Source organism: Halichoerus grypus, chromosome 8 (assembly GCF_964656455.1).
Source record: "Halichoerus grypus chromosome 8, mHalGry1.hap1.1, whole genome shotgun sequence".
Lineage (NCBI taxonomy): Eukaryota > Metazoa > Chordata > Mammalia > Carnivora > Phocidae > Halichoerus > Halichoerus grypus.
The window spans coordinates 150,816,967-150,832,200 of NC_135719.1; the positions used below are offsets into that span (position 1 = coordinate 150,816,967).

At 60.8% G+C, this 15,234-nt stretch overlaps 1 protein-coding gene across 4 annotated transcripts; it reads right to left on the reverse strand.

Annotated features, from left to right (window-relative positions):
* Window positions 1-187: 187 nt before the first annotated feature.
* On the reverse strand, window positions 188-12,901 carry GPR132 (G protein-coupled receptor 132). Of its 4 annotated transcripts, none has more exons than XM_036113596.2 (3): window positions 12,635-12,901; window positions 7,712-7,821; window positions 188-2,614 (listed from the first exon to the last, which is right to left on the reverse strand). In XM_036113596.2, exons 2-3 carry the CDS (start codon window positions 7,737-7,739, stop codon window positions 1,494-1,496), a joined length of 1,149 nt encoding a protein of 382 aa, XP_035969489.1. In that variant the 5' UTR covers window positions 7,740-7,821; window positions 12,635-12,901; the 3' UTR covers window positions 188-1,493. The 4 variants fall into 4 exon arrangements, with proteins under 4 accessions (XP_035969489.1, XP_077910430.1, XP_035969500.1 ...); XM_078054304.1 differs by lacking the exon at window positions 12,635-12,901 and adding an exon at window positions 12,348-12,554; XM_036113607.2 differs by lacking the exon at window positions 12,635-12,901 and adding an exon at window positions 12,323-12,554.
* Window positions 12,902-15,234: the final 2,333 nt, after the last annotated feature.

Below are 15,234 nucleotides of genomic sequence, written 5' to 3' on the forward strand. Positions count from 1 at the left end.
CTGACGGGCCCCTCCCGCGGCACCAGCTCTCACCCCAGCGCGGAGCATTCCGGACAGTTCCCAGAAGCCACGGCACATCACTTCGAGAGCCCAGGGGCTCACACCCCTCCAAGAGAGCCCTGGAGGAAAGCATGTGCCCGAAGAGGTAAAGGACATCATTACATCAGAAAGGAACTTGGGACTGGCATGCATTTTTGCAACTTTATTTCCAGACTTATTTTCTAATTGTGTCTTTTCAATGTCTCTCACTGCAAGGAAGGACAGTGGACAGCCAGCTGCCTTCCAGACACGAGAACGGAACTTGGCACCATGGCCCAGCACAGCTCCCGTGAAGGGCAGGCGCCTGGGGGTGCCTGGGCCCCTCCGCGGGGCGTGCAGCCTGCTGGACTCCTATTTCAGAGTGCCTGAGCAGAGGTAGTGGGTCAGCCCCCCACACTGACCCGCGAGGTAGGTGTCATTGACCCTGTTACAGGCGGGAAACCAAGGCCGCGCCGTGACCTGGCCGCGACGAGGCTGGCTAGCGCAGAGCTAGGCCCCGACTCCAGGCCTCGTGGTGGCGTGCTCTACCCGAACTCCATCTGCACCTTGCTGCGGGGATGGAGGCCTGGGCGTCACCTGCTCACTCCTGACCCCCGGTTCCGAGCCCTCGGCGGCTTCTCCCCTGACAGTGAAGCCAGGAAGCCTTGATGCGCAGGAATTCCATCTATGCCCCGAGGCTCTTTGGCGGCCGTGTCACCCTTCCTGGGGTGCCCGCCAGCATTCCCGGCCTGGGCACCCTCCAGAAGATATGTCGGCCGCCCTGCTGGAAGCTCCGCTGTGGGGTCCACAGCAGCCTGCGGCCTCAGACCTGCTCGGCACGGAGCAGCCCAGGGCCTTCAGGGCTGGGCTGCTACCCCCACCTCTCTGGCCTCGGCTGTCCCGCCGTGACCAGGCACTGCGCGAAGGTCCCAGTTTGCACGGGCACTTTGAGGCAGAACACAAAGGTCCCGTGTTGTACGATCACGGTCATCCAGGCAATGCTTGTAGAGAAGTGCGGAAGATAAAGTCATCACGGTGGATACTGACCGGGCACCTACTCCGTGCGTGGCCCGGGCCAGCTGCCGGCAGCACCAGGCGGGCACGAGGCCTCTGCCAAGGCCCTGCTGTTTGCTAATAGTCGGGTGAGCCAACCAGCTCGAGTGCAGAGGAAGAGGCCGTCCTGCCTGCCATGCGCTGCCAGGGCACCCCGCGGCCTGAAGCATCGCCCTTCCTCTGGGCATGCTGCCCCCTTCTGTGTGGGGCCCAGTGGGACCGCCCAGGGGCGCCGGGACCCTGAGGGGCAGGGGGTTATGGAGGGCATGGCTCCAGGAATGAGAGATTGGCAGCATGCTTTCCAGAGGGCGCTTCAGGGCCAGCGCCGTGGACCCTGGCTAACAAGCTCTCCGTGGATGGGGAAGCCACAGCCCTGGCCCTGGGCTCCCAGGACGGCCACCCTGCCCTGCAGGGCACTGGGCTCAGCGGGACTCTTCACCCAGCCTCTCCAGAGCGTCCAGTGAGCCCCCCAGGGCCGGCTCCGACTCTGACGGGTGGACAGTCCTGGGGAACATGGGGTCGTTTGGGAGCGACGTGGGCAGTGTCACCTCCTCTGAGTCCTTCGAACATGTGAGCTTGGTGACCTCTGCTTTCACGGAGCACTTTTTCCATTCCTTGTGGATTCTGGACACTTCTTGCCGTGAATGGCCCGTGGCCAGCACGTAGATGATGGGGTCGGCCACGCTGTTCACTGTGGACAGGCACAGGAACACCGCGGAGAGCTTGCACAGGCTGGCTTCGAAGGCGCGCGTGACGCCCAGGTCTCCCCTGTAGTAGGAATAGGCCACGGCTTTAGTGAGGAGCACCAGGTGGTAGGGGGCGAAGCAGATCAGGAAGATGGTCACGACCGCTATGGCCGAGTGCTTCACCTTGGCTTTCTGGGCGTCGCTCAGGCCCGTGCTCTGCTTGATGCTCCTGAAGATGCGCTGGTTGGTGAACGCGATGACGAGCAGGGGGATGGCGAACCCCACGGTGAAGCGCAGGTAATAGTACCCAGCGATCTTGGTGTCCATCGAGGCCTCGAAGCACGTCTCCTTCTCTTCCATTTTAAACACTGGGCAGTGAGCGAGCCCGACAACAGCAAAGACAGACACGGAGATGAGGACGGCGGTCCACTGGTGGCGGTGGCCACGGCTCTCCAGGGCATACACCACCGCCACGAAGCGGTCGCAGGAAATGCAGCACAGGAAGAGGATGCTCACATACAGATTGCAGAAAAAGATGTAGCCGGTCACCCTGCAGGCCCAGATGCCCAGAGTCCAGCGGTGCTGGTTCTGGATGTAGATGACCCAGAGGGGCAGCGTGCTGATATAGAGCAGCTCGCAGAGCGCCAGGCAGAACAGGTAGACGGCCAGCACGTTGCCCTGGAGCACCTGCAGCAGCGTGAGCCAGGCCGTCAGGCCGTTGGCCGGCAGCCCCAGCACGAACACCGCGCTGTACACCACCACCAGGAACACTCTGCTCTCCTCGAAGGACGCGTTACAGGTGACCACGCCAGGGAGCACGGTCACTGGCACAGGGCTGGTGACTGCGCTGGCGTTTCCTGTGGGACAGAGACAAGCGTGAGGACAGGCATCCCTGGGAACCACCTGGGAGAGACTTTATGGCGCTAAGAAAGGGTAAGATTCAGGCTAACTCCAGACTAGACACACCAGGTGCTTACACATTTCCAAGTGGGTTCCTTAAAATGACTCTCCGATCTCTGGTCTCCAACCTGACGGCACTGTGGACAGAATACACGGGCTGGTGCCGTACCCACTCCTGGGGACGGGAGGTGAGGCCGCAGAGGGAATTAAGCTTGCTAAATGGCTGACAGAGCAACAGGGAGACTACCACGGATGACCCGGGGGCCTGATGTAAGCACGGGGTCCTTGCTTGCCGAAGACGGAGGAAGACAGGAGAGGGGTGTGGAGGGTCGTGACAATTCCGGCAGCCACTGGCGACTTTGACGAGGGAGGAAGGGGCCGCGAGCCCTGGGAAGCAGGCGGCTTCCGGAGCCCGAACAGGCGAGGGAACGGATCCTCCCCTAGCGCCTCCAGAAGGAATGCAGCTCGCACCACCCCATCTTGGCCCATCTCCCACGGCTCGCCCCCAGGACAATGACGATAGTAAGTTTGCACTTTTTTTTTTTTTAAAAGATTTTATTTATTCATTTATTTGAGAGAGTGAGAGAGAGAGAGAGAGCACATGAGAGGGGGGAGGGTCAGAGGGAGAAGCAGACTCCCTGCCGAGCAGGGAGCCCGATGCGGGACTTGATCCCGGGACTCCAGGATCATGACCTGAGCCGAAGGCAGTTGCTTAACTAACTGAGCCACCCAGGCGCCCAGTAAGTTTGCACTTTTAAGCCTCTAAGTTTGTAGGAATTTGAAGCAGCAACCATAGGAAGGAGGTCAAATTTCTAATAATGCTTTTAGTAGAAAGTCTTTTATTGCTTGAGATAAAAATAGCAGCTCTCTTTTGATTACTATCCATTTGGTGTGTTTTTTTCCAGCCTTCTACCTCCAAACCATCTGCATCCCCATGTTTTAGATGTGACACTTAGGAGAAGCTTACGGCTGGATTTGAAAACCGGACACTCTGAGCTCCGTTACTGCGTGCGTTCCGTTTACATTGATACGGTTTTGTTTCCGCCTCATTTTGTGCTCTTCTGGCTGCCCTTTCTATCCCCCTTCCGCCTTCTGTGATGGGTTGAACTGTGTTCCCCACCCCCAGAAAAATACTTGGTGAAGACCTGCCCCCAGCAGCTCAGAGCATGGCTGAGGTGGTCAGGTTACAGGGAGGTCATTTGGGAGGGCCCTAACCCCCGGGGACATTCGAGCACAGGGACGCATGCAGGACGGACCATGAGTGTGGGACACGGAGAAGGCGGCCATCCACAAGCCCAGGAGGGCGGCTGGAGCACGTTCTCTCTTCCGCACCAGCAAGCACACACCCCTTCTGGATTTCGGTTCTTGAATGCTGTCTCCCCCCCTCTGTGGGTTTGGAAATCATCAGTAGGTCTATTTGTAGTCTAGCAGGGATACCCTGGAAATGGAACGTGCAGGTTTGTAGCATCTGGAGCTCGTCGGAGCCTGCAGCCTCCTGAACGTGCGGGAGCCTCGGGCACCGTCCATCCAGCGCCCCGACTGGCCCGTGTGCCACCCTGGCCTAGTGTGGCAGCTCATGTGTTTGCATCCTCACGTGGGCATGGCTGTCTGCTGTGTGCAGGGCGAGCCACGTGGCAGCCGGGCTCCCACCAGCTCCCCTCCCTTAGGCTCTGGCCTCAGGACCTCCTCCGCCCGCAGAGAAGCGGAGCCTGCAGGACGCCCTCTTCCCGCGGTTCCAGCAGGTGGTCTCCCGGGGGTCCTGGCCTCTCAAGCCGTGAGGAGCTGTCACCCGTTGGTCTGACTTTGAACCTTCTGCATCCAAGAGCGTATAAACGCCGCCGTTGCGCACAGACCCTGTGTCCGGCCCCTCGGGGCTCTGCTCTGTTTGTCCGCCACACGGGGCTCCTGGTCCCGCCCGTCGGAGCCCGTGGCCTCCACCCCGTCCTCGATCTGCAGTGCCAGCCGATGTCCCGCGACAGCATGCACGTCTCCGTCTGCGTCTGTCTAAGCTGTGCCTTTTTAGAAGTCAGTGATACACTTTCATCACCCGAGCTCGGGGGGCCAGAGGGCAGGGGTCCTGGGATTCACTCCAGAGCTGCTTTCCCGGCAGCTCCCACGCTGGGACTGTCCTCTGGGGTCCCATAGGCAGGTGTCTCCTTGCAGACCCCACGCCCGCCCCACATGAGAGCCCAGGGCTTCCCTGCCGTCCCCATCGGTTGGGAAGAGAACAGCAGTGAATCAGCACGGGAACAGAAAACAGGCTCTGGGGCATCACGTCGGTGAGCGTCCCCGTGCTGATTCTCCCTGAGAGTCACCGTGCGTGCCTCGTGGAGTCCAAGGCCCAGAGATGTTCAGGGCTCTGGAGTTCCGGGGACCCCAGGGGCCCCGTCAGTGCACAGCCTCGGTCACCCAGCCAGCCCAGTGCCTGCGGAGAAGACAAGCTTTCACGGAGCTCTGCCGACAGGTGACCCGGGCTTCAAGGGACTTCCTAGCGGGAGCGTGTTGAGGCTGGCTGATGGACCACGGTGTGCCAAATGGGTGACCCAGGGGGGTGCTCCCTGACGTGTCCCATCCACGCCCGGACACAAGGACTCCTCCAGGCCCCACTCCAGTGCCCATTTGTCAGGGAGGACCCTGGAGGAAGGTGTGACCTGACGCCCGCCTGCCCATCACCACCCCGTCCAACAGCAAGGAGGCCCGACCCCACCCTCGTGCTGCCAGAGCCCGAGGTCGGTCCTCACCTGCCCTCCCTCCCGAGTGCTCCTGAGGGGCAGGGGACATGTGAGTGGAGGAGTCACGAAGACAGAGTGCTGTGCTGGGAGGGGCGACCCCAGCGCTAAGGGTCAGGGACACAGCCGTGCCTCACGCATTGTCTGGGGACCCGCCGTGGGGAAGGAAGCCGCCGCATCCCAGGCACCGCCCGCTCCTGCCCGGCCTGCTCTCCTGGGCCCCCTCTGAGCCCCGACCTGCACCCAGAGCCTCCCTGGAGCCTCTCCTCCCTCCCGCCCTCCCCTGAGACCCATCATGGGGATGAGCGTCTGTGGCCTTCGAGTTGACGCGTGCTTCCCAAAGCCTGTGCCCCCGGGCTCTGCCTTTCCGTTCCTCTGGACACGCCGCGCCATCCTAGCCCTGGGCCCCACCTCTCCTCCCCCGTGCGCTCATGCTCCCAAGGTGAACAGGCACCCGAGGTCAGCAGGGAGCGTGGACAGCCGCCAGCCCAACGCCAACGCAGGCCAATCGCTCCTCTGGCCACGGCGGCCCCTCCCCAGTCTGGCTGGGCCTCGGTGACAGCACGGAAGGGAGCTGCCGCTTCTCGAGCCCCTGAGTCACGACGCCGCGGCCTCCCCGCATGGACATCCACTCGGTTAGGAGAGCAGCACATCCCAAATGCTGACCTCGCCGCGGGCGTCCGGCCAGGGCTTCTGCAGGCCGCGCACGCGCCTCGCTGGGTGTAGGCAGCCTGGCCGGGCAGGGCCACTGTCGCGGAGTGCAGGCCGCTGGCGGCACCTGGCTTATTTTCCTGCTGGGGCTTCATGGTCAGGCCTCCGACAGTGCGTCCCTGAGCGACAGGGTCCATCAGCCTCACGGCTGGACCCTGACGCCCGGTCATTCCACTCACGCGTCTCCCCCAATGCTCTGATTCTGGTAGAATGCACGTAATAGAAAAGTTACCGTCTTTGCATTTTTACGTGGGCAGCTCAGGGCCGTTGGCGACATGCCCGTTGCCGTGCAGCCACCGCCGCTGCCCCTCCACAGGACGCTTGTTGTCTTGTGAGACCCACACCCCGTCCCCATGACACCGGAGCTCCGCTCAGCTGCCCGGGGCCTGCCCCCCGCGTTCCGGAGGTCCCCACGGGGGTGTTCTTGTGCCTGGCTTCTCTCCCTTGGACCATGTCCTCGAGGGCCACCCACGTCCCAGCCGGCGGCACACGGGTCACAGTCCCATGTGCTGGAGCCATCCGAACCTGTGTCCTTTGGCAGAGGGACGCCCGGCTCGTCCCCATGTCCGTCTGTGGCTTGTCCCCAGGTCCGTCTGCAGAGGGACACCCGGCTCCTCCCCATGTCCATCTGCAGAAGGACGCCCGGCTCCTCCCCAGGTCCATCTGTGGAGGGACACCCGGCTCGTCCCCACATCTGTCCTTCGTGAGTCCTGCTGCCCGGGACATGGGCGTGGGAGCTTCTCCTCAACACCCTGCTTTCACTTCTTTTGGGTAAATACCCAGAAGTGGAATTGCTGTATCATAGGGAAGTTCTACGTCCAGCTTTTTGAGGAACCGCCCAGCGGCTTTGCACACGGCCGCACCGCCTTTTGCTCCCACCAACAGTGCACGGGGTTCCAGTTCCTCCACAGCCTCACCGACACTTGGCTGCTGGATTTTTAAGAGTCGTCAGCATGATGGGGCGGGACGGCCGTGTGGCTGACCCCCCGGGCGCCCCCTTCCGAAGGCCTTGGACAGGTCCTGCCATCCCCACGTGGAGGCGAGGGGCTGGCGCTCAGGGGCGTGAGCGCGGCCAGGCCCAGTTGTGGGTTCTTGCCCAAGACTGGGGCGGCAGCGGCGGGTGGAGGGAGCACAGGGAGTACGTGGCCGCCGTGGTTCTCAGGCAGGAGGGGGAGGGTGCCCTCTCTTTGCTGGGGCTCCCCTGCAGGTCCACATGGGGGACCCTGACCTCCGGGGAAAAGAGCTCCCTGGTTGGGGCGGATGAAGCCCTGGGAGACGGGGTGAGAGGCTCCCGTGGGGCGTCTGAGACAGCTCTGGGGCTCCGCACTGCCCCAGAAATGGGAAGGGTGGGGGGCCCTGGTGCCCCCTCAGTCCTGTTCCTGCTCCTTCCTAGCACTTCAAAACAATAAAGAAACAAATGCCCCCCGATGTCTTGACGGAGAGCCTCCACCTTCACTGTTTATGGCTTAGTTTTTATTTCGGTAAATCTATTTTTGCATGCTAAGTTTTGAACTAAGTATCCCCATTTGAGGCAAAGCGCATTGTACAAAAATTCTTACAGGCTCCCTCCTAAATGTTTAAAGTCAAAGGAGACGTGAAGGGAAGGCGTCTCACCTGGCATATAGGAGGGTTCCAATATCATGGTGGCTCTGGAAGGCTGTCTAGTACCCGTCACACATTCTGTCGATCCTGTTGAGAAGTTTGCTCTGAGAGTTTAAAATGACCTGGAGAAAGAGGAAGGTGAAATGACTTTGGGGAAATCTGATTAAATCACAAATGAAGCCATTTAACAGATGCTTAGTGAGCATTTACTTTGTGCCAAATCTTGTATTTATCCTATGGGATACAACAGCAGCTCCTTAATATAAAAAGAACATCTACAAATCAATAAAAATAAAAAGTTTCAAAGCCAATAAGCAGATAATTCACAAAAGAAATAAAAACAGCTCCTAAAAATTAAAAAAAAATGTTCAACTTCATTTATAATCAAAGAAACGTGAACATAAACATCACAATGATAGTCTTTTTTTGCCTATGAGGTTGGCAAAAATAAAGAACTTTGATTCTCAGTGTTGGCAGAAGTGTGAGGAAGTGGGTGCCCTTCCCTGTGTTGATAGGGGCACCAACGGGCACAAATGTGTTGGAGAACGATTTTGCAACATGCATCCCAAATCCTCAACGTGCTTAACTTTCGATCATGTAAAATCCTTTCTAGGAATTTTTCCTGGTGAAATAATGAGCCAGGATGTGAAGTGCATGCGACCTGGAAGCACGTCACAGCACATCGCCCGTGTGGACAGGACCAGGACCCCCAGGCAGCGCCCACGACGCCTACAGAGCACAGAGTGTGGGCCGGTCTGAAGGCACAGCGGGTCCTGGCAGGTGAGGGGCACCGTCCAGGGTGCCCGCTTCCTCGCCTAGGCAGAGGCGCCTCGGAAACAGCCTCTGTCCTCATCAGCCAGAGCGTCCGGCGGGAGGCGAGCGCTCTAAACCCATCCTCTGACCGCGCGGACAGGACAGCAGAGGCCGGGGGCCCGCTGGCTCCCACCCTGTGAGGCAGGGCAGAGGCTGGGCCCAGAGGGGCTCCTGCGCTGGCTCCCACCCCACCCCAGGCTCCATCCTCAGGGGAGACGCCCATGGGGAGCCAGCGGCTACACCCTAAGAGTAGATTAGCCACCCAGCCGCCCTGTCACTGTTTCTCCATTGACTAGGGTGGCCGGGATGTGTGCCTGAAGCTACAGAAAGCTGGTTGACTTAGCAAGGACTTCCAAGGCCTACCTGGAAAATCCAGACAAAGGGGACTCTAGAAACAGTAGAAGGTATTAACCTTCTGAGGCTGACGTTCCCGGATAGGCCGGGAGGCGCAGGCCTGGAGGGTCACTGGGCCTTGCCCGTCCCACCCCAGGTCTCAGATCTGCCCCCCCCCGCCCCCGACAACCTACGCTGGGAAGCGGGGCCGCCCCTGGGCATTCTCTGCCTGAGGTCTGTGGCCTGGCCCAGGAGGACCGTGTGCAGGACTCTGCCCCTTAAAGAGAGGGGCCAAGCTGCTCCCGGCGGTCACACAGCAGAGCCTGTGCGGGGCACACCCCAGAACAGAGACCCAGCCGGCTGGGGGGTACTGAGCGGGGTCCCCAAGGGAGGAGTGGCTGGGAGGCCAGGCGACCTGTGAGGCATCCAGGTGCTTCTGAGCCCCGGGAGCATGGGTGGGATGGACACGCCAACCTCACCCCGGGCCGGATTTCCTTCCTCAGAACGGTGAGCTGCCTGAGGCAGGGGCTTGGGGAGGTCTGCAGCATTCTGGAAGCTGGGGTGCTGAGCGCCCCGCCCCGGGGCCTGCACTGCCCGCTCTTCCCTGAAGCACACAGGAGCAGAGAGGGGGTGGTATCTCTGGAAGCCGCTTCTGCAAATATCAGAGGAAGTGGTGGTCCAACTGAAAATGTGCGCTCTCCTCCCAAGTGCGGCCTGCCGGCAGAAGGGCCTTCTCCCAGGGCTGCCCCTGAGGCCCAGGGACCTGCACTCTGAGGGCACAGACAGGTCAGGGCTGAGTGGGGCTCCTGGGGGGCCTGGGGGGGCCTGCTCACGTGGTCCGTGTAATGCCAGGTGCTGATGTCCAGGTCTGGGGCCAGCCCGGCTGGACAGAAGGGACAGGGACGGGGAGGGACCTCCCTGGAAGAGCCCGAGGGCCAGCACCAGGCCCAGGCCGGAACAGCTGGGCACTGGGGTGGCCCGAGAGAGCAGGTCCTAGCCCTCCAGGCATCCTGACACCGAGCACCGCGGCCTTGCCGCCGCTGGCCAGGGCTCTAGCCGCCCACCTCTCGTTCCTCAGAGCCTGTCCTGTTCCCTGCCTGATGGATACGTAGCTTCCGACCTCAGCCCACGGGCCCCCCAGGGTCTTCCTGTCTCCCCTGCTCACCACCCCTACTGCCCCTACTTTCTCCTACTTTTCTGTGCCCCCCCACCCTTCCAGGCCTCACCCCCGCCATCCTCAGTGGGCCCTCGCATCATCCTGGCGGCCAGGACGTGGGGCAGCCGGGCCCGGGTGTGGAGCGCCCAGCACGGCCAGGGTCTTCCCTGGGCCGGAGGCGGGTGGGTCCTCCCGCAGGGCCGGATGGTGTGTGGGGGGACGAGGGCTGTGGGGGTGGCTCTCTGCACTCCTCCACACCAGCAGGCCATCTTGGGGACCCACAGAGGCAGGTCTCTGCGGCGGGGCAGGGGGAGGGACAGACCCTGCGGGATGGGCCGACTCAGTGGCTGGCTGCTCCCAGCCCCGGGGCGCAGGGGAGGGGAGAGCCGGCCCCACCTGCAATGCCAGCCTGGGCCTGAACCTCGGGGGTCTCTGTGCTTGGTCTGTGCTCTGGGGAAGCCACGGTAGCCACAGAGCTAGGGGGTGGGTGGGCCGGGTCAGCCCGAAGCCTCTTTCCCCCTGCCCCTGGTCCCCTGCCAGCCCTGGGCACGACATCCCAGGGGCCCGCGAGCCCTGTGTCCTCCTGGCCAGACCCGGCCTCTCTGCCTTCAGCTGCACCAGGTCCCCTTCCAGCCCTTCTCATCTCGCGGCTCACAGCGCGCCTCCCCCAGCGAGCCCGCGAGCCCGTGGCCCACTCACGATGCTGCTAAGCCGGCCCACTCTCCCAGGACAGGAGCCCTGCATTCGCCGGCACTGTCCCCGGCGTTCGGCGTCCTGGGTTTGCCGCGCGTCCCTCAAGTCTTTGAAAATACATTCTTTAACTCGTATTACGTAACTTTTCAAGCAGAACCAGAAGCACAGCCACAGGATGCCACGATTTTCACCCTGCCCTGGCTCACTTGGCATTTGTACGAGTGGTTTCCCCATCCTGACACGTTGTTGAAACCCCCAGGGCCGGGATCGGCTGTACCATGGCTGGACATTCCAGGTTCTTCCAAGTTCCCCACATCCTCACGCCCAATCCTTGACTCCATTTCTTTTTCTTTTTTCTTTTTTAAAAGATTTTATTTATTTGACAGAGACAGACAGAGCACGAGCAGGGGGAGCGGCAGACGGAGTGGGAGAAGCAGACCCCCAGCTGAGCAGGGAGCCCGATGCAGGGCTCGATCCCAGGACCCTGGGATCATGACCTGAGCTGAAGGCAGACGCTTCACTGATGAGCCCCCTGGCTCCCCCTTGACTCAATGTTTGTGTTCGTGTTTGGGGTGAACTCTGGGGAGGGAGTTCCTGAGCTGTCGGCCCCCACGGCATATCTCCCACGTGGGCTTCCCATGCTTTTTTCTTTCCATTTTGATAGATTTTTTTTTTTTTTTTAAGAAATCTCTAGGCCCAGCATGGGGCTTGAACTCAGGACCCTGAGATGGAGAGCCATGTGCTCTACCCATTGAGCCAGCCAGGCGCCCCCAATAGATTTTTAAATGCACGGTTTAAAATCTCATTTGCATTTCTTTGATTGGTAATGAGGCTGACATCCCCCACCGTGTCCATCCTTTTTTGTCCTGTCCCCCTCTGCCCCAGGTGACTCTGCGTCCACCCTCTGCCTGGCAGGGCCCCTAAAACATCATCTCGTCACCCTTCTGAGCACAAACACGCCTGAAAGAACAGTGCAGCCCGACTCCCCATCCTTGGTAGCCTGCCCACCCTACTCGACAGGGGAACACCCCACGGCCCATGCTCGGCACCAGACAGCATCCTGAGAGGCCTGCCAGCCGCCCAGCCCCAGGACCACGCCCTGCGACCAGGGGACCATCCCCGTGGCAGACATCTCACTGTCCCCCCCGTCCCTCCTCTTGGCCATGTGCCCCTCAGCCCAGGCAGTCCCTGGAGGCAAGGGAGCCAGGCCCTTTATATCTCACCCACCAAGCACCCCGAGATTCAGCCACAACGCCACCGCACCCGGAAGGTTCCACCTCTCCACCCTGGAGAGCTTCCAGGGGCGAACTTGCCCCTGAGCGCCGACTCTCTAGCCCCAGGGACCGGCAGCCGCGGTGAGAGCTTCACGGAAGGAAACCTCAGGGTGGGCAGAGACTTTTGGGTACGGACAGAAGCTGCCGCCCCTGTCACCCCCACACCCTTCTGCCCTACCACATCTGCGCACACTGGTGCCCCTGGGTTCGCTCTTGAAGGACCCCAAGCTGAGCCCCCTGACCAAGCCCCCACCTTTACGCCAACAAATCACCTTTGCTTTCAGACCCCACCTGTCACGCACATCGCCACCCCACCACCCTGCTGCCCCCCAGCACGTGGGGCCTGTGACTTACTTAGGGAGGCAAACCCCACACTCACACTCCGTAGGCCCAGCTGAGCGCTTTCAAGAAGCAGCAGCGTCCAAGTGTTTCCTCTAGAGCTCCCCTCACTGGGGCGCCTGGAGGCTCAGTCGTTAGGCGTCTGCCTTCGGCTCAGGTCATGGTCCCAGGGTCCTGGGATCGAGCCCCACATCATGCTCCCGGCTCCGCGGGAAGCCTGCTTCTCTCTTTGCCCCTCCCCCTGCTTGTGTTCCCTTTCTCGCTATGTCTCTGTCAAATAAATAAATAAAATCTTAAAAAAAAAAAAAAAAAAAGAACTCCCCTTACCGTAAACGGCAGGCCCCGGGTTGACTAGCCCAGCCGAGGTATCATCTGGCTGATGCCTTGGAACTTTCCTGGGGCAGATGCAAGAAACCACCCTAGATTCACTTCTCCTCGTGGCTGTCCCAACACTGAGACAGGTTACACCATCTTCCCAGCTGGGGCCGGACAGACGGGACCAGCTCAATGAGCGTGGGCCCAGCTTCCCCAGACGAGATAGGGCAAGGCACGGGGAGGGACGCTCGGAGAGGAACTCGGCTCCTGCCCTAGGGCCCCCATTCGTCCTCCCCCCGGCAGGCCCAGCCACGTCACGTGGTACCCTCCCTCCCCACTTCCCGTCTAGGGGTGGGGTCCCACCAGCGGAAAGGGGCCAACACAGTCTGCCCTTGGCTCTGCCTCTGGACCCCTAGAGCTGATAGCAGCCGGGCCCAGGGGACTCTGCAGGTGAGTTTCTCTGGGAGGGGCCGCCCGGGCTCCCCAGGACACAGCATCCCTCGCCAAGGCGCTGCCCAGTCCTGGCAGGCACGGCTGCTTGTCCCTGTCCCCGGCTTACAGGACCCCAGGCGAAAACATCTTGGATCCAAACATCCACCCCACTTTCCTTAGAAAATGCCCTGGGCTATAGGCGGCCCCCTGTCTTACCAACCACCCTCTGCCCAATGAGCTGCTTCTGGATTTGGGGGTGAGACGAAACTACATCTCCCACCACCAAGGCCTGACTCGGTCCTGGCGCTTTTAACCCACGGGGGCGGGGCTGGGCCCACCAACACTCGGGGTGATCTGGCCAGCCCTGCAGCAGGGACAGTAAATGGTGGTGGACCCAGGCGACGGCACCCGGGCACCTTCGGGGCTGGGAAACCCCCCAGGAAGGTGCACCCCCACTCTGCTCTTTCCCCAAGGCACATTCAAGTCTCAGCCCACCCCAGGGCTGTGTGCAGGGTCTTTGTGGCTCTGGGCTGCTGTCCCGCTCAGCCCCACCCCGAACAGTGATTTCTCACAGGTGTGGGCGGCTGCCAAGTACCTAGAAAGCTGGGCATGGAGTACGTGTAGGTCTGAGCGTAGGGCTGACCTCAGCCTTCCAGAAACACCCGCCCGGGGTCTGGCCACTGCCCTCTCCGGGGCTCGGGCCCAGGACACCTCTTCCCAGATGGGCAGTAGCAGGCGGAGCTAAGGCTCTGGGTGGGCCTGAAACCCACCCTCCCTTGGCAGCAGCCGCCAGAGGCCCAGGCATCCGTGGGAGGTAAGGCCTCTGCAGACACAGAGCCCACATCAGGCCAGCTGGGCCAGGGGTCTCCAGGGACGCTGGGTGTCCATACTCGTGGCCCGGGCCCCCCTCCGGGACCTGCTCCCCTCTGGAGCCCTGCTCAGGGGTCCATATGGACCCAGGTGTGAAGCACAGCTCCAACCCGGACCATTATCATCTCTGCACATGGCTGGTCGGTCAAGGATGGCCCCTGATTCAGGGTCAGCTGAATCCTCCGCCGGAGGCCCACCTCCACCCCCCGGGTTTGCACCGTCTCTTCCGGTGCATGAATCCCTGAGCTGCAAAGGAGGGAGGAAGGCTCCGGGGGAGGACGGGCCTGCAGAGAACCAGAGATGAGCTCCCCCTGCCAAGGGGTCTGGGCCCTATTCCCGAGGGCTGGCCGTCTTCCAGGCAGGGGGGAGGGGGGCCTGTAGCCACCTGACAATACGCCTGGGGGTCACTTACCTCCTGACTTCTGCTGGGCGGGTGCCCACGAAACCTGGAAGGGCTCTTCATTTATCCTGACTACAACATCATGCTCTTCCTCTCTCAAGGAGCGAAAATTATTCACCATTTCAAATAGGTCCTATGGATTTGAATTTCAGAAGGTACAAAGTGTGGGCGTTGACGGCTCTCTCCCACCTGCCCTGCTCCTGGCTCTCTCAAGGCACCTGCGTACCCAAACAAGGGTGTCCATTCTCTTCCCAATTTCTATAATTTTATAATGAGAAGGAGGGAACGTAGAGCCCTCCGGTAGCCACTCCCTAGATTCAACCAACGTGTAGATCTCAGACGGGCTTCATCTAGCAACAGCCTCAAAGAGGTCTCTCATCAACCGGAGGCCAACGACATGCCCCCGCCGGCGGTGACGCTCTCCACGGGCAGCTAAGGACTTAGAGTCTCTCTCTCTCTGAGTATCATCAAGGACTCATAGATTTGTGTTTTTGTTTTTGTTTTGTTTTGTTCTTTAAGATTTCATTTATTCATCTGAGAGAGATCCAGAGAGCGAGCACGAGTGGGGGGAGGGGCAGAGGGAGAAGCAGGCTTCTCGCTGAGCAGGGAGCCCGATGCGGGGCTCGATCCCAGGACCCTGGGACCATGACCTGAGCCGAAGGCAGACGCTTAACCGACTGAGCCACCCAGGCGCCCCAGGATTTGTTTTAATGTGGTAAATTATACATAACAAAACATTTACAATTCCAACCACTTTGAAGTCTTTTAAGTGTACAGCTTGGAGGTATTAACTGCACTCACCATGTGCAGCTGCCTCGAGCATCTCCAGACTCTGTCAGCTTCCCAAACGGAAGCCCTGTCCCCATGAAGCACAAGCCCCCCCTTCCCTGGCACACATCACTCTTCCGCC